Here is a 20,268-nt window from a genome sequence, read left to right as displayed (position 1 = left end):
TAAAAAAAGGCTACCTTGCCCACACTATATCTTCAAAAGCCATTGCCTGAGAACCAATTCTTATATTTTTTTAGGCCTTACATGTGTGTTTCGCTGTTTGTTCTTTCACTATGTGTTTGGGAACACTTTGTGATCATCTAATTGTAAGTGGTGACCAAAGGGATATATTACAGGTGAGCTTACATGATATAGCTATGATTACCACCCTAGTGTATGTGGCTCTTTTACCACAGACTGCAATAAACAAGTGACACAGTGTCAAGAAGTACACCAGCACACCAGCACAAACATGTCATGTTTTACCTTACCTGACGCTACACAGTGCTTTAGCTTCCCTACCTTATGCAAACAGACAGTACTGGAAAGAAGAGACAGTCGAAACAGACTATAGCCAGTGCCCCGGCATCCAGGAGTTATTGGCCCTTTGGCCCCTACTGTCTCCCTTGCCAACAGACGTACCTTTCGCACTTGGTCGCCATTGTGACTTTTTCGTGCCTCTCGTGTTAATGTAGTTTTTGCAATATGTTTCTTTTCTTAACTATTGTTAAATCGCCATTCATGTACACCTGACGACATCCTTGATGCATTCGGCAAGTGCTGTCACCTGCTGTCTCCGGAAAGTCGCCGTCGATCACCGTGGGATCTCAGTATTGTTTTGCGTTACTTACGCCAGGCTCTCTATGAACCCCTTGCGTCTGCCTCGTTTGGAGATTAAATTTTAAAAAAATAAATGAAATTACGCATTTATATAGTGTACTTATCCAGACATACTGCCTGCTCAAGAGCGCTCAGTCGTATGCTCTTTTAAAGAGGATGGTCTTGAGTTTTAATCTAAAGGTGTTTACATCTTCAGATCCACTGACATCAATGGGCAGTGCATTCCATAGAGTTGCACCTGCTATTCGGAAGGTTCTGTCGCCATATGTTGTTCTGCTGGTTGGTGGAACAGTAAGCTGTAGTTTGTTTGCAGATCTCAGTGTTCGGCCAGGTTGGTAAAGGGCAGTGAATTCCTGGAGGTATACTGGGGATAGCCCATGGATCGATTTGTAGACAAACATGATCAGCTTGTGCAGCTCTTTCAGGACGGGTGTAATGTGTTCACGCATTGACTTCCGTGTGATGAGTCTGGCAGCAGTGTTTTGCACACGCTGTAGTCTATCCAGATGCTGCTGCTGGATACCATACAGAAGACTGTTACAATAGTCAAGTCTTGATGTTACAAATGCATGGACTAGGCACTTGACTGATGCTGTGTCTACGTATCTTGCTATCTGGAGATCTCACCATAAAGACTTGCTTGCTCCTGGCCCTTGCCATGGTGGCCTGGGTTAGTGAGCTTCATGCCCCAATGTGACCCAGGTCCGGTTCGAACAGCGACCTCACGGCCTTGTTCACCTTGGTCTTTGCTTGGACTTTGTCGCCAAAAATCAACTGACATGCCAACCTGATGGGCAGTTTCACGGCCCGCTCGTTCAGTGATCAACTCGCCCTCTTCCCGGTTCGGCTTGTCATTCCTGTTTCCAGCCATGTCTCAGCCGAGGTATCACGTAGTACAGTCTCCCTTTGGCTTTGTTCTGCTATCCTGGGGGCTTATTGTCGTGCTGACTTACCACCTCTAGTGGCCTACAATCCACATGAGATCCGTGCGCTGTCTGGCAATAGCCATAGTCTGTTTCAACTAACTCTTCGTTCCAGTACTGTCTGTTTGTATAAGATAGGGAAGCTAAAGCAATGTGTAGTGTAAGGTAAGTATGAAAAAACATTTCTTTTAATCAAACATGCTCATATATAAGTTTCCAGGCTCAAGAACACCGTTTCACATCGAATGTTGTTTTCTGTTAGATGATTGCTTGTGACCACTAACAACATCATGGACTCCGGCCACCGACCTGGAGAGTGGCGTTTATCATTACTTAGTGCATGACATGGAAGAATGGTGAAGCAGATATGATGTTGGAAGTGCATGCAGTCCTTTGACAAAGCTATGTGACTGTACAGCTCCTTTATAATGTGTGTTGCTTATCAGCAATTCTTTTAGATGAGAGACGTGTACGCTGTTTCTTGTACCCAACAGATGCTGGATCTAGTTCGACCAAAACACAAAGAGCAGATAACCCTGAGAGACCTCAAGTCTTGCAAGATGACAAACATTTTCTTTGACACATTCTTCAACCTAGACAAGTTCCTGGAACATGAGCAAAGAGATCCGTTTGCTAATGTGAGGGTAAGTTTCGCCCAGGTTGTCCCTCGTTGCCTGGACGATGTCTCACACAGTTTAATGAGGAGACGTATATAACTTGCATTGTCTCTTGGTTGGGACAGTGTTTATGTTACATTTGTGGGTGCTGGTGGATCGGAGGATGGCACTGCAGGGTGGAGGATGTACTGGTCTCATTCTCTTGCTGATACCACTGACATGTCTTGTCATTGGTTTATCTGGCCCAGACTTGATTATTTACACCAAACAAATAAATTAAATACTCTTATCATTTTTAAAACACACGGAAAGATGTCCGTGTATTGTTAGTAAAGGCAGCCTGTGTGTTGTTGGTGAAGGTGTCCTGTGTGTTGTTAGTGAAGGTGTCCTGTGTGCTGTTAGTGAAGGTGTCCTGTGTGTTGTTGGTGAAGGTGTCCTGTGTGTTGTTGGTGAAGGTGTCCTGTGTGTTGTTGGTGAAGGTGTCCTGTGTGTTCTTGGTGAAGGTGTCCTGTGTGTTGTTAGTAAAGGTGTCCTGTGTGTTGTTGGTGAAGGTGTCCTGTGTGCTGTTAGTAAAGGCAGCCTGTGTGTTGTTGGTGAAGGTGTCCTGTGTGTTGTTGGTGAAGGTGTCCTGTGTGCTGTTAGTAAAGGCAGCCTGTGTGTTGTTGGTGAAGGTGTCCTGTGTGCTGTTAGTGAAGGTGTCCTGTGTGTTGTTAGTGAAGGTGTCCTGTGTGTTGTTAGTGAAGGTGTCCTGTGTGTTGTTGGTGAAGGTGTCCTGTGTGTTGTTAGTGAAGGTGTCCTGTGTGCTCTTAGTGAAGGTGTCCTGTGTGTTGTTAGTGAAGGTGTCCTGTGTGTTGTTGGTGAAGGTGTCCTGTGTGTTGTTGGTGAAGGTGTCCTGTGTGTTGTTGGTGAAGGTGTCCTGTGTGTTGTTAGTGAAGGTGTCCTGTGTATTGAGTTTGATCTGTTGTAGGACCCTGAGACAGATGGGCCGGAACCGTCAGACTGGGAGAAGTACGCTGCTGAGGAATATGAGATTCTTGTAGCAGAGGAAGGGGCCAATGAGCAAGAAGAAATGTATGTACTAACATTTGGCATATAATAACGTATGTGATGTTCTTATGATATTTTCAATGTTTTAGAGTTTGTAATTGTAATCAATTTGATTGGAAACAGTTGGTTGAGAAGCCATGTGGTTAAAAATATCCTTGTCATGTCAAGGACCTGGGTTCATTTGCCTGAATGAGTACAATGTATACAACCCAGTTTGTGTGTCCTTGCGCCATCACTGTGATGTCAGTAATTTTACAAGTGGGGTAAATTACACTTCCTTATGATTGAATTTTGTATAGCAAGTACTAAGCTGAGATTCGTCATTTTTATCGTCACAGTTATCATACAGAATCTGGTATAGTCAGACATGAAGCGCTGTGTTGCATTGTATTCACCATGCATGCCGTTGATACGTTGATACTTATGTCACAATCACTTGTAGGGGGCAGTAGACTAATCTATGTGGCCTGTTATTTTCCACAAGTTATATCACATTTACCCCATGCAGCTGGTGTAGGGAATTTCAGCACAGGTAGGTGATCTTAGGAAACTGTCTGTTCACATACATTCGTCACATATTATGCACACCCAGTTCTGATTCTCTTCCCACTCTCACACAGCTGTACCTAGTCCAATGAACAAACTAAGCACACATTTTCTTTGACATTGACAAAAATAAAGTAGGCCCAAAGCTAAATCCTCATTTGACGAGACTGCTGTTGTGTCCACTTAACCTTTTGCCAAGAATCGTTACTCATACTTTCAACCACTGGTTTGGCTGGCCCAGACATGGTCAACAATTACAAGCCAGATCTGTGGCTGTAACATTGCTGACTGCAGCAGGAATTCACTCACTCAGTCTTTTCTATTTATCTATCCTGAACTTGTCTTTGTATATTTAGAGGTTTTTGTTTCCTTTACTACTAAAGCTTTGTAGAATTTGTCCAATACAGTAGATCTCAGTGTACACATCTCCAGCCCAACTGGTCAAAGACCATTTGTGTTTATATAATGGTGATCTGCAACTTGAAGAGATGTGGATTGATTTTTCAGTTTATAGGTTGTCTCTCATTAAAGTATCTCAAATCCCATTTTGAATATAAAGCAGGTCCAGACAAGGGGTATGTGATATTTGCATTTCTCAATGGCATCCTTCATATTTGACAGAAAGCTCCATAACAAGTTATTGTAAGACAGCATGGGCAGGCAGAAAAGTTAAGACGTTTTATGTACATGTAGTTTGTATGCAGCCTAGCACCAAGTATGGAATCATGAGGTCTCTCAGTGCATCATTCGTGTACACTTCTGGAGTCTTAGTAACACAAAGTGTCAAAACACATTACATAATAGATGCTGTCTGTGTTAGCATGGAGACATATCATGCTAGTAAGCATCATGTGTGAATATGAAGTTTCACTTGTTTTTTTAACTTTTTGAATAGAAAGTATTTACCCTTTCCTGTATTTTTTGCAGACATTATGAAGACGACTTTGAACCAGAGGATGATGACAGTCTTGGAGAGGAAATAATTCGTCTGGCTGATGTACCACAACGTAAAACCTCACCGGTCGTTAGACAAAGCCCAGCAGATGATATTTATGATTTTAGTACTAAAAACCTTGGATATTGACAGTCCAAGGGAGATGACTCTTGTTTATGGCATACATGAAGTCACAGCACAATCAAAGGGGGGCAACTCATCACTGATCCTAGTCCAGTCAATGTCACAATGTTTGTATTATGATGTGGATACTTCTGGTCTAAAATGCATTTTCAGTGATCTTTATTTGTACAGAGAATCAACAATTTCTGCTTCAGAGATCTATATTGAAGCATGTGATAATCAAGGCATACATTGTCCCTGCATGTAGAATAAGAATATATTGATTGCACCACCTTTTAAAGGTGCACACATGATACACAGACGGTCCATTGCTATTCTGGAGAGATTCCAGCTTTATCCTTGCACATTTAGCAAAAGATTGGAAAGCTTTAACAAATGTAGCATATTGTAGATGGCAAGGACAGACCATGACGGTGTCCTGAATGTTTGCGGGTATGGAAATTAGCACTAGCTCGGACCTGTTTTGTTAAAGTTAAACCAAGGGCTAGGAGAATTGCAAACATTTTAGGGGATGTTGCTTTACATTATCGTTGGTGGGTTAGTAGACATTCTTGGTTAATTTCCATCCCTGTGTCTGTATCCTAGTCTTACTGGAACACAATGTAAAGGCAGTTTACTTGAGAACACACACACCCATGAATTATGTGTAGGCACTAATGTGAAAGATATGAAAGATTTCACTGTTACCATGTTATGTTATTTTGTATGTAACGACTGAGTTAAGGCAATCCAGAAATCCGTCCCGTACAGAGGTGCTGCAAAACCTTGCTATGAAGTGGGAGGCACCAGGGCTGCCTACAGACAGTAGTCCAGGATGATAACCTGTACCTGGTACAAGCTGGTTTGACATGGAGTATGTGTAAATATGTCATATTAGCCAGTAACCAGCAACTGAAGCAATGTGATAATGTCAAGGGACATAACTCATGACAGATTACTGTAACAAGACATTCTATTTGTTGGTATTTGTGGATGTTAGGTGACAATTTATTTTTGTTAGTTCTCATTATTTTAAGCTGGAGCATTGTAGTTCTTTTGTTTGGGGTTCCTTTTTATGTGAAGTATACAGGCTTAGATGTACCACATTGTCACGGATGTGATGTAGGTACACTGCAAGCTGTGTGGACGAATTGTGTCAGCACATTGTTTGAATATCTGAAGATACAGGTTTGATTCTTGTTCTTTAATCCCATGATGCTATCCGCCTGTTGTCATACTGTCACAAATCAAAGAAGCTGTTTTTTCATCTTGCAATAGAGTTGTAAAACTATTTGAAGCTGTATTTTGTTCTCTCAAGAATGTCCATTTTATATCTTGTGTAAAATATTTCTTGAGTGGTGGCCAATGTATGGTTTACTTCCTTCCACACGAGGTATTGTTGAGTATAAGTGGGAAATTGTTCTGTGGGCATGTGGCATGTCTCTACTGTGTTCTTTGAGTTAATATTCCAGTGTAGTGTATAAAGTACACTCAGCAGGTGGAGAATCATTCCCTTGTTGGCAAGTTGTACATGCTCCACACTTCATAGATTGTGAGATGAAATACACATTACATATCTCCAACAGAATATGGTAATCAACAATGTCATTGAAGACCTAGGTCACAGCAATGCATGCCATCCCTTAGGCTGTTAGTCATGTTATAAAAATATTGTCAGTTATAGCTTATTCATGTTCTTCATTTAATGTTCTGACTAGAATCATTGTGACGTCTTCCTCACAGACAATAGTCATCAAGACACCCCAATGATATACTTTTTAATCATGATGTATGCTGCCAAGTTAAAATTTACATATGGAAGAATGATATGAGGTTACCCCCCGGTAGCCAGTGTTTGTCCACCACCATCCTGGCCCACAGGGATGATATGAGGTTAACCCCCGGTAGCCAGTGTTTGTCCACCACCGTCCTGGCCCACAAGGATGATATGAGGTTAACCCCCGGTAGCCAGTGTTTATCCACCACCGTCCTGGCCCACAGGGATGATATAAAGTTACCCCCCAATAGCCAGTGTTTGTCCACCACCGCCCTGGCCCACAGGGATGATATGAGGTTATCCCCCGGTAGCCAGTGTTTGTCCACCACCGTCCTGACCCACAGGGATGATATGAGGTTATGTCCCAGTAGCCAGTGTTTGTCCACCACCGTCCTGGCCCACAGGGATAATATGAGGTTATCCCCCTGTAGCCAGTGTTTGTCCACCACCGTCCTGGCCCACAGGGATGATATGAGGTTATGTCCCAGTTGCCAATATTAGCTGCAGTGCAGACTCCTCCATCCCCCTGTAAGTGAGGAGTATCATCATGAAGACCAGAAATCATTCATATCTCAGGGAGAGTGTGATGTGGAGCATGCCTTGTCTTGTGTCATGTGTGTGTTGTAGTTCCTGCGTCAGGCCTTTGGTACAGCTGGTAATGAAAATATATTTACCCCTGACTGTTTCTGATTTAATTGCATTGTGGAATATATTGTTACTAATATTTCAAAGCATTAATTTTTATTAGCATAATTGTTATAGACATTACAGATTTGTTGTTTCAAGTTCTCTTTTTCTAATGTGATTTTCAAAATCTGTTCAAATATTGGTGTACAGATATGGATTAGTCTGTCATTTATCTATGCAGAATCCTCTCTTCAAATTTGGATGAATGGCTTGAGTTTGCTTTGACTAAACTATTTCTCAATGTTCTTTTGTTTGCTATGAGTATTCAGCCAGCTGTAATCAGATAAGACAGTCGAAACGGTTAAAGTGGATGTTTTGGTGGTACAGTTAATGTCACAGCTGCTGACTGAGACACTTTCACATGACATTGTGGGGATCGCCTCATGTGTCTGGAGCATGTTTACTTATTACTTACTCTAAAGCTTTGACACAACCCCTCACTACGCAGTTTGTCTGTGGGTGCACCAGTTTTGCAGTGTCTAGTTCAGTGGGTCAAACATATAACACATCATCTACTTCATAACAATTATTAAATGTTTATTCTGCTGCATTCTATGCTAAATATGGAGTTTGGCAATAACGTTAGCTCAAATTATTATGAAAATGATTTTATTTGTTAAAAAAAAGTATCTTTTAAAAAGTTAGCTTGTCTGAAGTGGTTTTTTAGCTCAACTTGTTCACAGAAATCTCCAGAGCTATGGCTTTTTTCAGCAGGTAGCACATATAGACAACATGATGCACATAGAAAGTGGGAGGCAGGAGTAGAGGCTGGCAGCTTGTGGTTCACACTGAAGTGAATGGTCAATATGTTCAATAGCCAAGGAATGAATTCCCAGGTATTAACTGTTCAGTAGCCATCTGTTGTGGTTTCCATATTACACATGGCTAAGTACAACAGCAGTTCCAAGAAAGGGGAGGTGCATTGCATCCATTTAAAACCTGTTCAAGCTGACACAAATACCTGTTTCGTGCTTGTTTAACTTTAACCATTCAAGAGTATTGTTTACATGAAGTACATCAGGTATAAGTGTATATCCTTCCCTCAAGTAACACTGAAAGATCTACAAACACTCAATTTTGCTATTGATCACCAAGTTGTCATGGAACACATACAGTATGTACTAAGCAGTAAGTATACCTGTAACCATGGTAACACTAGGATCTTACATATTGCATGAATCAGTAGGATGTTATCAGCTTATAGTAAGGGTGTTCACCTTGTATATATTTTATAGGGTCAACGAGTGCTGCATTTAACAGTGTCATAATTTATTGAATGAATGTGTAATTGTCTTATTAATGTCATGTGACATGATGCCATACACATTGTATTTATTGTCGCCAACAGAATCAATTCATGTGTAGATATTCACCCATTAAATGGGATATACACAAATCACTGTTTTGTTGTCATTTCAACAACTTTTGATCAGTAGCAGTATTTTCCATAAGGGGTGCCTGTATTAAATATACGGAGTCAAATTAAAAACTTCACATTTTTAAAAGTAATCCCATATATGATATACAACGGAAAAATGTATCAGAGAAGGTAATTTTTAATCATTAATGTCTAAAGAAGGATTTTATTAACAGTGGTAACCTTAATTTGTTCCAAGCACCTACGGTATTCGGTAATAACATCAACAGTATAATTCATAAGTCCCAAGCACGAGAATCTGATGGCACACAAGTTCAGAAGCGTGTATGGCCAGCATGTGCGTTGACAACTGCCACACAACGCCTCCACATGGACCTGGTGATGCTTGTGAACACATGCTTGGGAAGACGACATATTTTTTGCAGACATTATGAAGACGACTTTGAACCAGAGGATGATGACAGTCTTGGAGAGGAAATAATTCGTCTGGCTGATGTACCACAACGTAAAACCTCACCGGTCGTTAGACAAAGCCCAGCAGATGATATTTATGATTTTAGTACTAAAAACCTTGGATATTGACAGTCCAAGGGAGATGACTCTTGTTTATGGCATACATGAAGTCACAGCACAATCAAAGGGGGGCAACTCATCACTGATCCTAGTCCAGTCAATGTCACAATGTTTGTATTATGATGTGGATACTTCTGGTCTAAAATGCATTTTCAGTGATCTTTATTTGTACAGAGAATCAACAATTTCTGCTTCAGAGATCTATATTGAAGCATGTGATAATCAAGGCATACATTGTCCCTGCATGTAGAATAAGAATATATTGATTGCACCACCTTTTAAAGGTGCACACATGATACACAGACGGTCCATTGCTATTCTGGAGAGATTCCAGCTTTATCCTTGCACATTTAGCAAAAGATTGGAAAGCTTTAACAAATGTAGCATATTGTAGATGGCAAGGACAGACCATGACGGTGTCCTGAATGTTTGCGGGTATGGAAATTAGCACTAGCTCGGACCTGTTTTGTTAAAGTTAAACCAAGGGCTAGGAGAATTGCAAACATTTTAGGGGATGTTGCTTTCATTATCGTTGGTGGGTTAGTAGACATTCTTGGTTAATTTCCATCCCTGTGTCTGTATCCTAGTCTTACTGGAACACAATGTAAAGGCAGTTTACTTGAGAACACACACACCCATGAATTATGTGTAGGCACTAATGTGAAAGATATGAAAGATTTCACTGTTACCATGTTATGTTATTTTGTATGTAACGACTGAGTTAAGGCAATCCAGAAATCCGTCCCGTACAGAGGTGCTGCAAAACCTTGCTATGAAGTGGGAGGCACCAGGGCTGCCTACAGACAGTAGTCCAGGATGATAACCTGTACCTGGTACAAGCTGGTTTGACATGGAGTATGTGTAAATATGTCATATTAGCCAGTAACCAGCAACTGAAGCAATGTGATAATGTCAAGGGACATAACTCATGACAGATTACTGTAACAAGACATTCTATTTGTTGGTATTTGTGGATGTTAGGTGACAATTTATTTTTGTTAGTTCTCATTATTTTAAGCTGGAGCATTGTAGTTCTTTTGTTTGGGGTTCCTTTTTATGTGAAGTATACAGGCTTAGATGTACCACATTGTCACGGATGTGATGTAGGTACACTGCAAGCTGTGTGGACGAATTGTGTCAGCACATTGTTTGAATATCTGAAGATACAGGTTTGATTCTTGTTCTTTAATCCCATGATGCTATCCGCCTGTTGTCATACTGTCACAAATCAAAGAAGCTGTTTTTTCATCTTGCAATAGAGTACTAATACTATTTGAAGCTGTATTTTGTTCTCTCAAAAAGGCCATTGTATATCTTGTGTAAAATATTTCTTGAGTGGTGGCCAATGTATGGTTTACTTCCTTCTGTACTACCTTTGTATTAAAGACAAAACTCGAGCTCAATACGAGCCAACTTTACTTCGGCCATGTGACGATAACTACAAAAACTTGGTCTGGCAATCTCCAATCAACAATACATATAAAACTCGAATCTGTAAACGAAACAGGATCCATTACATCCCCTTTTTTCCAAAAGCTAAAAATAAAGATAACACTACTTTAAGTGTCACACTGTTAAATGAAATGTCTGTCTCTCTGAGCACAATAAACTTTAACACAAACAAAATCATTATTGCACTTTTAGAGTCACTCAGAGAATCGCTGTGGTCTGAAGATTGGTCGACCACTGGATGAGAATGCAATGGGGTTCCTCGATGGAGCAAGGCTTTGCAATCCATTTTTGTCTGACGGAGTGTCTGGAGACTGTACAGGAACATTCTCTGGAGTAGCATTAGTTGCTCCTTGAGTGGTTCCATCAGGACTTTGGATAGTACTGCAGTCGTCAGGAAGATTTTCCTTTGTTGGAATCAGGTCATGCTTGTCCCGTTGGTACTCTGAGCCACCTTGAGTTCTTACTACCAAAGAACATGGAGTGCTTGCAGATTTCACAACTTTAGCCAGGATCCAGTCCTTCCCTTGCCTCAATCGCACACTGTCATTCACCTGTATTGGTGGTCTTGGATGAGCACTCTGATCATAGTCGACTTTCTGGGTCTCTCGTGACTGTGAGATTGCTTGTTTCACTGCATCACAGTCAACAACTTCAGGTCTGAGCGTTTCATATTGCACCGGTAAGTCACTTCTCAACCTGCGTCCCATCAGCAGTTGCGCTGGTGAGGCGAGTCCATTTATAGGCGTATTCCTATAAGCCAACATTGCCAGATATAGATCTGCATGACTGCCTAGACTTTCGTAACAGCTGTTTGAGAGTTTGGACTGTCTTTTCAGCAAGACCATTGGCCTGTGGATACAGTGGTGACAACGTTATTTGTTCAAACTTCCACTTGTCACTAAAGGTCTTAAACTCAGTGCAGGCATACTGTGGCCCATTATCAGAGACAACACGCATAGGCACGCCATGTCGTCCAAAGATGGACTTGATATGTGTGATGACTGTAGAAGCCTTTGTGTTGGTTAACAGGGCTACTTCAAAATACCTGCTGTAGTAGTCTACTACTACTAAATACTCTCTTCCATCCATATGGAATAGATCTGTAGCTACTACTTGCCACGGGAGGGTAGGTACTTCACTGGAGATCATGGGTTCCTTACAAGGACTTTTCCTGTGCTCTTGACATACTGCACACTGCTCTACTGTTCTCTCAATATCTTTGTTCATACACGGCCAAAAGAGTATCTCTCTAGCTCTTTCTTTTGACTTGGTCATGCCTTGATGACCACTATGAATGCATTGAAGCATTTCAACTCTGAGTTTCGAGGGAATGACTCCTTTACTCCCCTTGTACACAATTCCATCAACACAGGAGAGTTCCTCTCGAAATGTCCAAAAGTCCTTGACTTGAGCGGAACAGTCTACATGTGTAGCTGCCCAACCATTTCGCCCTGCACTAATCACTGCCTGCAGCTGTTCATCTTCAACTGTAGCGGATTTTATCTCAGACATCTTCCTATCTGAAATAGGTAAGCCTGTTGTCACCATATGAACATATGCGCTAACTTCCTCATCAAAAGAGTTCAAGTCTGTCAGCTTTTCTTCTATAAAGTGTCTGGACAGCATATCTGCCACAGGAATGTCTTTTCCTGGAATGTTCTTGACAACAAAATCATACCTTTGCAGTCTGATTCTCCTCCTCTGGAGACGTAGTGGTACAGCGTGGAGTGGCTTCATGAAAATGCTCTCCAATAGTTTGTGATCTGACATGACAACAAATCTTCTACCCATCAAATAATGATGAAATTTCTCACAGCCAAATACTATGGCCATCATCTCCTTTTCTATCTGTGCATAATTGCGCTGAGATGACGTCATAGACTTGGATGCAAATGCTACAGGGTGTCCTTCCTGTAACAGAACAGCCCCAACACCATTCTGGGATGCATCCACTTGCAGAACGACTTCTTTCTGGGAATCAAAATATCGCAGAACAGGACCTGGTGATCTTGTGATGAGATCCTTGATCTCTTGGAATGTTTGTTCATGGTTTGGAGTCCAATTCCACTGACTTGTCTTGCTTAATCAGATCACGCAGGATGTGAGTTCTCTCAGAAAGACAAGGGGAATACTGTGCAAGATAAGTGAACATTCCCAGATAACCTTCAAGCTCCTTGCTTGTTGGAGTTGTCATTGTGCGTACTGCTTCAACTTTATCCGGGTCTGGTTTCATGCCATCAGAGGTAAGTATTTCACCAAAGAATTTCACTTCCTGCGAACACAGTTGAGTCTTGCCTGCATTTAACTTGATACCACTTTCTTTTGCAGTCTCAAGAGTGTCCATGAGGGTCTTGTTATGTTCATCAATGGTTCTGCCACTGATGAGAATATCATCTACTATTGGGTTAGTATAGTTCAGTTTTTCGAAGATTTTGTCCATGCGCTTTTGGAACACTTCACTGGCACTTTTAATTCCAAATGGAAGACGTAAGAACCTATATCTACCACATGGAGTGTTGAACGTGGTCAACATGGAGGAGTCATGGTCAAGTTGTACTTGCCAGTATGACGATTTCGCATCTAGAACTGTGAAGTACTTGTGGTCAGCAATCTTTGAGGTCACATCTTGTATCGTGGGCATTCTGTAGTGCTCACGTTGTATCGCCTTATTTAGGTCAGCTGGGTCAAGGCACAACCTAATTTCACCACTTGCTTTAGGGACGACTACCATAGTATTTACCCACTCTGAGGGCTCTTCCACTTTCATGATCACTCCCAAGTCCTCCATTCGCTGAAGTTCCACTTGAACTTTCTCATGTAGGGCAATCGTAACTTTTCGTGGAGCATGTGCTACTGGTTTCGCTTCTGGGTCAAGCTGAATGCTGTACTTGTCTTCAAGACATCCTAAGCCTTGGAAGATATCTGGAAACAGCCTGAGTATTTTCTCAGAACTACTTGCATCAGTAATCAGGCGATCAATGTTCAACAGGACTTTTATCAGGTTTAAGTCCTCACAGGCTCGAAGTCCTAACACTGAGGGTGCATCTTCTTGCACTATATAGAATTTTAGGCGTACAGACACATTTCTGTAACTACAATCCAGCTTAGTCATACCTGCAATTTTCAACTACTTCTGTCCATAGCCGTAAAGCCTTGTGTCCGGTTTCTAAAGAGGACCTGCAAACTTGCAGACTTGTAGAAAGTCTCTCTCTGACATAGCATTGACTTGTTGACTTGTGCTCCTGTATCTATCTTCATAGCTACTATGAACTTCTTGTTCACTAGAATATCTGCATATTGTTCTGAATAGTCTTCACCACTTTCACCCTTCCTATCCTCTATTGTCCCAATAAAGAGTGCATCAGTCTCTAAACTGTGGACTTTTGGGTTGCTTTGACCTTGTTTCCATCTTCCGGACCCTCTTGAGTTCTGTGTTTTAGGTGGATTCCTCGCTACTGTTCTGGAATTACAAACTGATGCATAATGTCCAAATTTGTGACACTTCAAACACTCAGCACTTCTCGCAGGACACATGTCATTCTTTGAAAGTGATTTTCCACATCTTTCACACATATCAATACTTGTTTTCACACTAGCCTGTGCACTTGCTGATCGCTACTGTCCCCTAACTTCCTCTTCTGAATGCTACAAACTGCCTCTGACTGAATTTCTTTCATCTGTTTTTTACTCACTTCAAAACTTCTTGCTATTTCAAGGGCCTTATTTACTGTCAAATCTGCTTCTTGTAACAGTCTTTCTTGTACTTGTTTTTTACTTGTTCCACAAACTATTCTATCACGAACCTTGTCATCAGCAATTGCACCAAAGGCACAATCTTTTGCGAGGGTTTTGATTTCTGTCACATATGAATCCACTGTCTCATTTTGGCCCTGAACACGTGTATTAAAGCGAAAGCGCATGATTGTCACATTCGTTTTAGGAATACAATAGTTTTCAAATTTTGTGTACAGAGGTTGCAATTTATCCTTTTCTTCATTTGTCAATGTCCAAGTATTAAATACATCTTGACCCTCCTGACCAATGTACAACAGAAAATAGCTACACTTTTCCTTTTCATGTTTCGCAGGGAGTGGTCCACTGAACAGCAATTCTATCGTCTGTTTCATCTTTTTCCAACTTTCTGCCACAATAGCGGCATCGAAATTCATGGGCGAAATGTCAATTCGACCTGCCATGACTTCTGACACCATGTAATACCTTTGTATTAATGACAAAACTCGAGCTCAATACGAGCCAACTTTACTTCGGCCATGTGACAATAAGTACAAAAACTTGGTCGGGCAATCTCCAATCAACAATACATATAAAACTCGAATCTGTAAACGAAACAGGATCCATTACACCTTCCACACGAGGTATTGTTGAGTATAAGTGGGAAATTGTTCTGTGGGCATGTGGCATGTCTCTACTGTGTTCTTTGAGTTAATATTCCAGTGTAGTGTATAAAGTACACTCAGCAGGTGGAGAATCATTCCCTTGTTGGCAAGTCGTACATGCTCCACACTTCATAGGTTGTGAGATGAAATACACATTACATATCTCCAACAGAATATGGTAATTAACAATGTCATTGAAGACCTAGGTCACAGCCATGCATGCCATCCCTTAGGCTGTTAGTCATGTTATAAAAATATTGTCAGTTATAGCTTATTCATGTTCTTCATTTAATGTTCTGACCAGAATCATTGTGACGTCTTCCTCACAGACAATAGTCATCAAGACACCCCAATGATATACTTTTTAATCATGATGTATGCTGCCAAGTTAAAATTTACATATGGAAGAATGATATGAGGTTACCCCCCGGTAGCCAGTGTTTGTCCACCACCATCCTGGCCCACAGGGATGATATGAGGTTAACCCCCGGTAGCCAGTGTTTGTCCACCACCGTCCTGGCCCACAAGGATGATATGAGGTTACCCCCCGGTAGCCAGTGTTTGTCCACCACTGTCCTGGCCCACAGCAGCCAGTGTTTCTCCATCACCGTCCTGACCCACAGGGATGATATGAGGTTATGTCCCAGTAGCCAGTGTTTGTCCACCACCGTCCTGGCCCACAGGGATATGAGGTAACCCCCCTGTAGCCAGTGTTTGTCCACCACCGTCCTGCCCCACAGGGATGATATGAGGTTACACCCCGGTAGCAAGTGTTTGTTCATCACCGTCCTGACCCACAGGGATGATATGAGGTTATGTCCCAGTAGCCAGTGTTTGTCCACCACCGTCCTGGCCCACAGGGATATGAGGTAACCCCCCTGTAGCCAGTGTTTGTCCACCACCGTCCTGCCCCACAGGGATGATATGAGGTTACACCCCAGTAGCAAGTGTTTGTTCATCACCGTCCTGACCCACAGGGATGATATGAGGCTATGTCCCAGTAGCCAGTGTTTGTCCACCACCGTCCTGGCCCACAGGGATGATATGAGGTTACACCCCGGTAGCAAGTGTTTGTCCACCACCGTCCTGGCCCACAGCAACCAGTGTCTGTCCTGGCCCACAGGGATGATATGAGGTTATCCCCCGGTAGCCAGTGTTTGTCCACCACTGTCCTGGTCCACAGCAGCCAGTGTTTGTCCACCACCGTCCTGGCCCACAGGGATGATATGAGGTTACCCCCCGGTAGCCAGTGGTTGTCCACGACCGTCCTGACCCACAGGGATGATATGAGGTTACCCCCCGGTAACCAGTGTTTGTCCACCGACATCCTGGCCAACAGGGATGATATGAGGTTATGTCCCAGTAGCCAGTGTTTGTCCACCACCGTCCTGGCCCACAGGGATGATTTGAGGTTACCCCCCGTAGCCAGTGTTTGTCCACCACTGTCCTGGCCCACAGCAGCCAATGTTTGTCCACCACCGTCCAGGCCCACAGGGATGATATGAGGTTACCCCCCCGGTAGCCAGTGTTTGTCCATCACCGTCCTGCCCCACAGGGTTCATATGAGGTTATGTCCAAGTAGCTAGTGTTTGTCCACCACCGTCCTGGCCTACAGGGATATGAGGTTACCCCCCGGTAGCCAGTGTTTGTCCACCACCGTCCTGCCCCACAGGAATGATATGAGGTTATGTCCCAGTAGCCAGTGTTTGTCCACCACCGTCCTGGCCCACAGGGAGGATATGAGGTTACCCCCCGGTAGCAAGTGTTTATCCATCACCATCCTGGCCCACAGGGATGATATGAGGTTATCCCCCGGTAGCAAGTATTTCTCCACCACCGTCCTGGCCCACAGGGATGATATGAGGTTACCCCCCGGTAGCCAGTGTTTGTCCACCACCGTCCTGGCCCACAGCAGCCAGTGTTTGACAACCACTGTCCTGGCCCACAGGGATGATATGAGGTTACCCCCCGGTAGCCAGTGTTTGTCCACCACCGTCCTGGTCCACAGCAGCCAGTGTTTGTCCACCACCGTCCTGGCCCACAGGGATGATATGAGGTTACCCCCCGGTAGCCAGTGTTTGTCCACCACTGTCCTGGTCCACAGCAGCCAGTGTTTGTCCACCACCGTCCTGGCCCACAGGGATGATATGAGGTTACCCCCCGGTAGCCAGTGTTTGTCCACGACCGTTCTGACCCACAGGGATGATATGAGGTTACCCCCCGGTAACCAGTGTTTGTCCACCGACATCCTGGCTAACAGGGATGATATGAGGTTATACCCCGGTAGCCAGTATTTGTCCACCACCGTCCTGGCCCACAGGTATCATATGAGGTTACCCCCCAGTAGCCAGTGTTTGTTCACCACCGTCCTGGCCCACAACAGCCAGAGTTTGTCCACCACCGTCCTGGCCCACAGGGATAATATGAGGTTACCCCCCGGTAGCAAGTGTTTGTCCACCACCGTCCTCCCCCACAGGGATGATATGAGGTTATGTCCCAGTAGCCAGTGTTTGTCCACCACCGTCCTGGCCCACAGGGATTAAATGAGGTTACCCCCCGGTAGCCAGTGTTTGTCCACCACCGTCCTGGCCCACAGCAGCCAGTGTTTGACAACCACTGTCCTGGCCCACAGGGATGATATGAGGTTACCCCCCGGTAACCAGTGTTTGTCCACCGACATCCTGGCTAACAGCGATGATATGAGGTTATACCCCGGTAGCCAGTATTTGTCCACCACCGTCCTGGCCCACAGGGATGATATGAGGTTACCCCCCGGTAGCTAGTGTTTGTCCACCACCGTCCTGGCCCACAGCAACCAGTGTTTGTCCACCACCGTCCTGACCCACAGGGATGATATGAGGTTACCCCCCGGTAGCCAGTGTTTGTCCACCACCGTCCTGCCCCAGAAGGATGATATGAGGTTATGTCCCAGTAGCCAGTGTTTGTCCACCACTATCCTGGCCCACAGGGATGATTTGAGGTTACCCCCCGGTAGCTAGTGTTTGTCCACCACCGTCCTGGCCCACAGGGATGATATGAGGTTATTTCCCAGTAGCCAGTGTTTGTCCACCACCGTCCTGGCCCACAGGGATGAAATGAGGTTACTCCCCCGGTAGCCAGTGTTTGTCCAACTCCATCCGGGCCAACAGGGATGATATGAGGTTATACCCCAGTAGCCAGTATTTGTCCACCACCGTCCTGGCCCACAGGGATGATATGAGGTTACCCCCCGGTAGCCAGTGTTTGTCCACCACCGTCCTGCCCCACAGGGATGATATGAGGTTATGTCCCAGTAGCCAGTGTTTGTCCACCACCGTCCTGGCCCACAGGGATGATATGAGGTTTCCCCCCGGTAGCCAGTGTTTGTCCACCACCGTCCTGGCCCACAGGGTTGATATGAGGCTATGTCCCAGTAGCCAGTGTTTGTCCACCACCGTCCTGGCCCACAGGGATCATATGAGGTTATCCCCCGGTAGCCAGTATTTGTCCACCACCGTCCTGGCCCACAGGTATCATATGAGGTTACCCCCCAGTAGCCAGTGTTTGTTCACCACCGTCCTGGCCCACAACAGCCAGTGTTTGTCCACCACCGTCCTGGCCCACAGGGATAATATGAGGTTACCCCCCGGTAGCCAGTGTTTGTCCACCACCGTCCTGGCCCACAGGGATGATATGAGGTTATCCCCCGGTAGCCAGTGTTTGTCCACCACTGTCCTGGCCCACAGCAGACAGTGTTTGTCCACCACCGTCCTGGCCAACAGGGATGATATGAGGTTACCCCCTGGTAGCCAGTGTTTGTCCAAGACCGTCCTGACCCACAGGGATGATATGAGGTTACCCCCCGGTAGGCAGTATTTGTCCACCACCGTCCTGGCCCAGAGGGATGATATGAGGTTACCCCCCGGTAGCCAGTGTTTGTCCACCACCGTCCTGACCCACAGGGATGATATGAGGTTATGTCCCATTAGCCAGTGTTTGTCCACCACCGTCCTGGCCCAGAGGGATGATATGAGGTTACCCCCCGGTAGCCAGTGTTTGTCCACCACCGTCCTGACCCACAGGGATGATATGAGGTTATGTCCCAGTAGCCAGTGTTTGTCCACCACCGTCCTGGCCCACAGGGATGATATGAGGTTACCCCCCGGTAGCCAGTGTTTGTCCACCACCGTCCTGGCCCACAGGGATGATATGAGGTTATGTCCCAGTAGCCAGTGTTTGTCCACCACCGTCCTGGCCCACAGGGATAATATGAGGTTATCCCCCTGTAGCCAGTGTTTGTCCACCACCGTCCTGGCCCACAGGGATGATATGAGGTTATGTCCCAGTTGCTAATATTAGCTGCAGTGCAGACTCCTCCATCCCCCTGTAAGTGAGGAGTATCATCATGAAGACCAGAAATCATTCATATCTCAGGGAGAGTGTGATGTGGAGCATGCCTTGTCTTGTGTCATGTGTGTGTTGTAGTTCCTGCGTCAGGCCTTTGGTACAGCTGGTAATGAAAATATATTTACCCCTGACTGTTTCTGATCCGATTGCATTGTGGAATATATTGTTACTAATATTTCAAAGCATTAATTTTTATTAGCATAATTGTTATAGACATTACAGATTTGTTGTTTCAAGTTCTCTTTTTCTAATGTGATTTTCAAAATCCTTTCAAATATTGGTGTACAGATATGGATTAGTCTGTGAATTTTGTTTGCTATGAGTATTCAGCCAGCTGTAATCAGATAAGACAGTCGAAACGGTTAAAGTGGATGTTTTGGTGGTACAGTTAATGTCACAGCTGCTGACTGAGACACTTTCACATGACATTGTGGGGATCGCCTCATGTGTCTGGAGCATGTTTACTTATTACTTACTCTAAAGCTTTGACACAACCCCTCACTACGCAGTTAGTGGGTGCACCAGTTTTGCAGTGTCTAGTTCAGTGGGTCAAACATATAACACATCATCTACTTCATAACAATTATTAAATGTGTATTCTGCTGCATTCTATGCTAAATATGGAGTTTGGCAATAACGTTAGCTCAAATTATTATGAAAATGATTTTATTTGTTAAAAAAAAGTATCTTTTAAAAAGTTAGCTTGTCTGAAGTGGTTTTTTAGCTCAACTTGTTCACAGAAATCTCCAGAGCTATGGCTTTTTTCAGCAG

The 20,268-nt window shown here is 44.0% G+C and overlaps 2 protein-coding genes across 15 annotated transcripts in view; one reads left to right on the top strand and one right to left on the bottom strand.

Annotated features, from left to right (window-relative positions):
* LOC124110383 (serine/threonine-protein phosphatase 2A regulatory subunit B'' subunit beta-like) overlaps positions 1-18,347 on the top strand; it is a 119,600-nt gene extending 101,253 nt beyond the window's left edge. For 6 of the 14 annotated variants that reach the window (XM_048391229.1, XM_048391228.1, XM_048391227.1 and 3 more), the window contains 3 exons: positions 2,075-2,224; positions 3,165-3,268; positions 4,718-8,707. In XM_048391229.1, coding sequence (XP_048247186.1) covers positions 2,075-2,224; positions 3,165-3,268; positions 4,718-4,874 — 411 coding nt within the window. In that variant the 3' untranslated portion in view covers positions 4,875-8,707. Of the gene's footprint in view, positions 1-2,074; positions 2,225-3,164; positions 3,269-4,717; positions 8,708-15,530; positions 15,662-17,875; positions 18,152-18,332 lie in introns of those variants that run through there. The other 8 variants (XR_007219684.1, XR_007219686.1, XR_007219687.1 and 5 more) reach the window with 8 other exon arrangements.
* LOC125377529 lies at positions 10,271-16,224 on the bottom strand. The gene is made up of 2 exons (XM_048391232.1): positions 15,079-16,224; positions 10,271-10,623 (listed from the first exon to the last, which is right to left on the bottom strand). The coding sequence occupies exon 1, from the start codon at positions 16,068-16,070 to the stop codon at positions 15,507-15,509; it is 564 nt and encodes a 187-aa protein (XP_048247189.1). The 5' UTR covers positions 16,071-16,224; the 3' UTR covers positions 10,271-10,623; positions 15,079-15,506.
* Positions 18,348-20,268: the final 1,921 nt, after the last annotated feature.

Source organism: Haliotis rufescens, unplaced genomic scaffold, assembly GCF_023055435.1.
Source record: "Haliotis rufescens isolate VD_foot unplaced genomic scaffold, xgHalRufe1.0.p SCAF_9, whole genome shotgun sequence".
Taxonomy (NCBI): Eukaryota; Metazoa; Mollusca; class Gastropoda; order Lepetellida; family Haliotidae; genus Haliotis; species Haliotis rufescens.
This window is presented reverse-complemented; position numbering and strand designations above follow the sequence as displayed.

Excerpts from the sequence above, each read along its gene's own strand:
- LOC125377529 (XM_048391232.1), bottom strand. The coding sequence starts at position 16,070 with ATGAACAAACACTTGCTACTGGGGTGTAACCTCATATCATCCCTGTGG.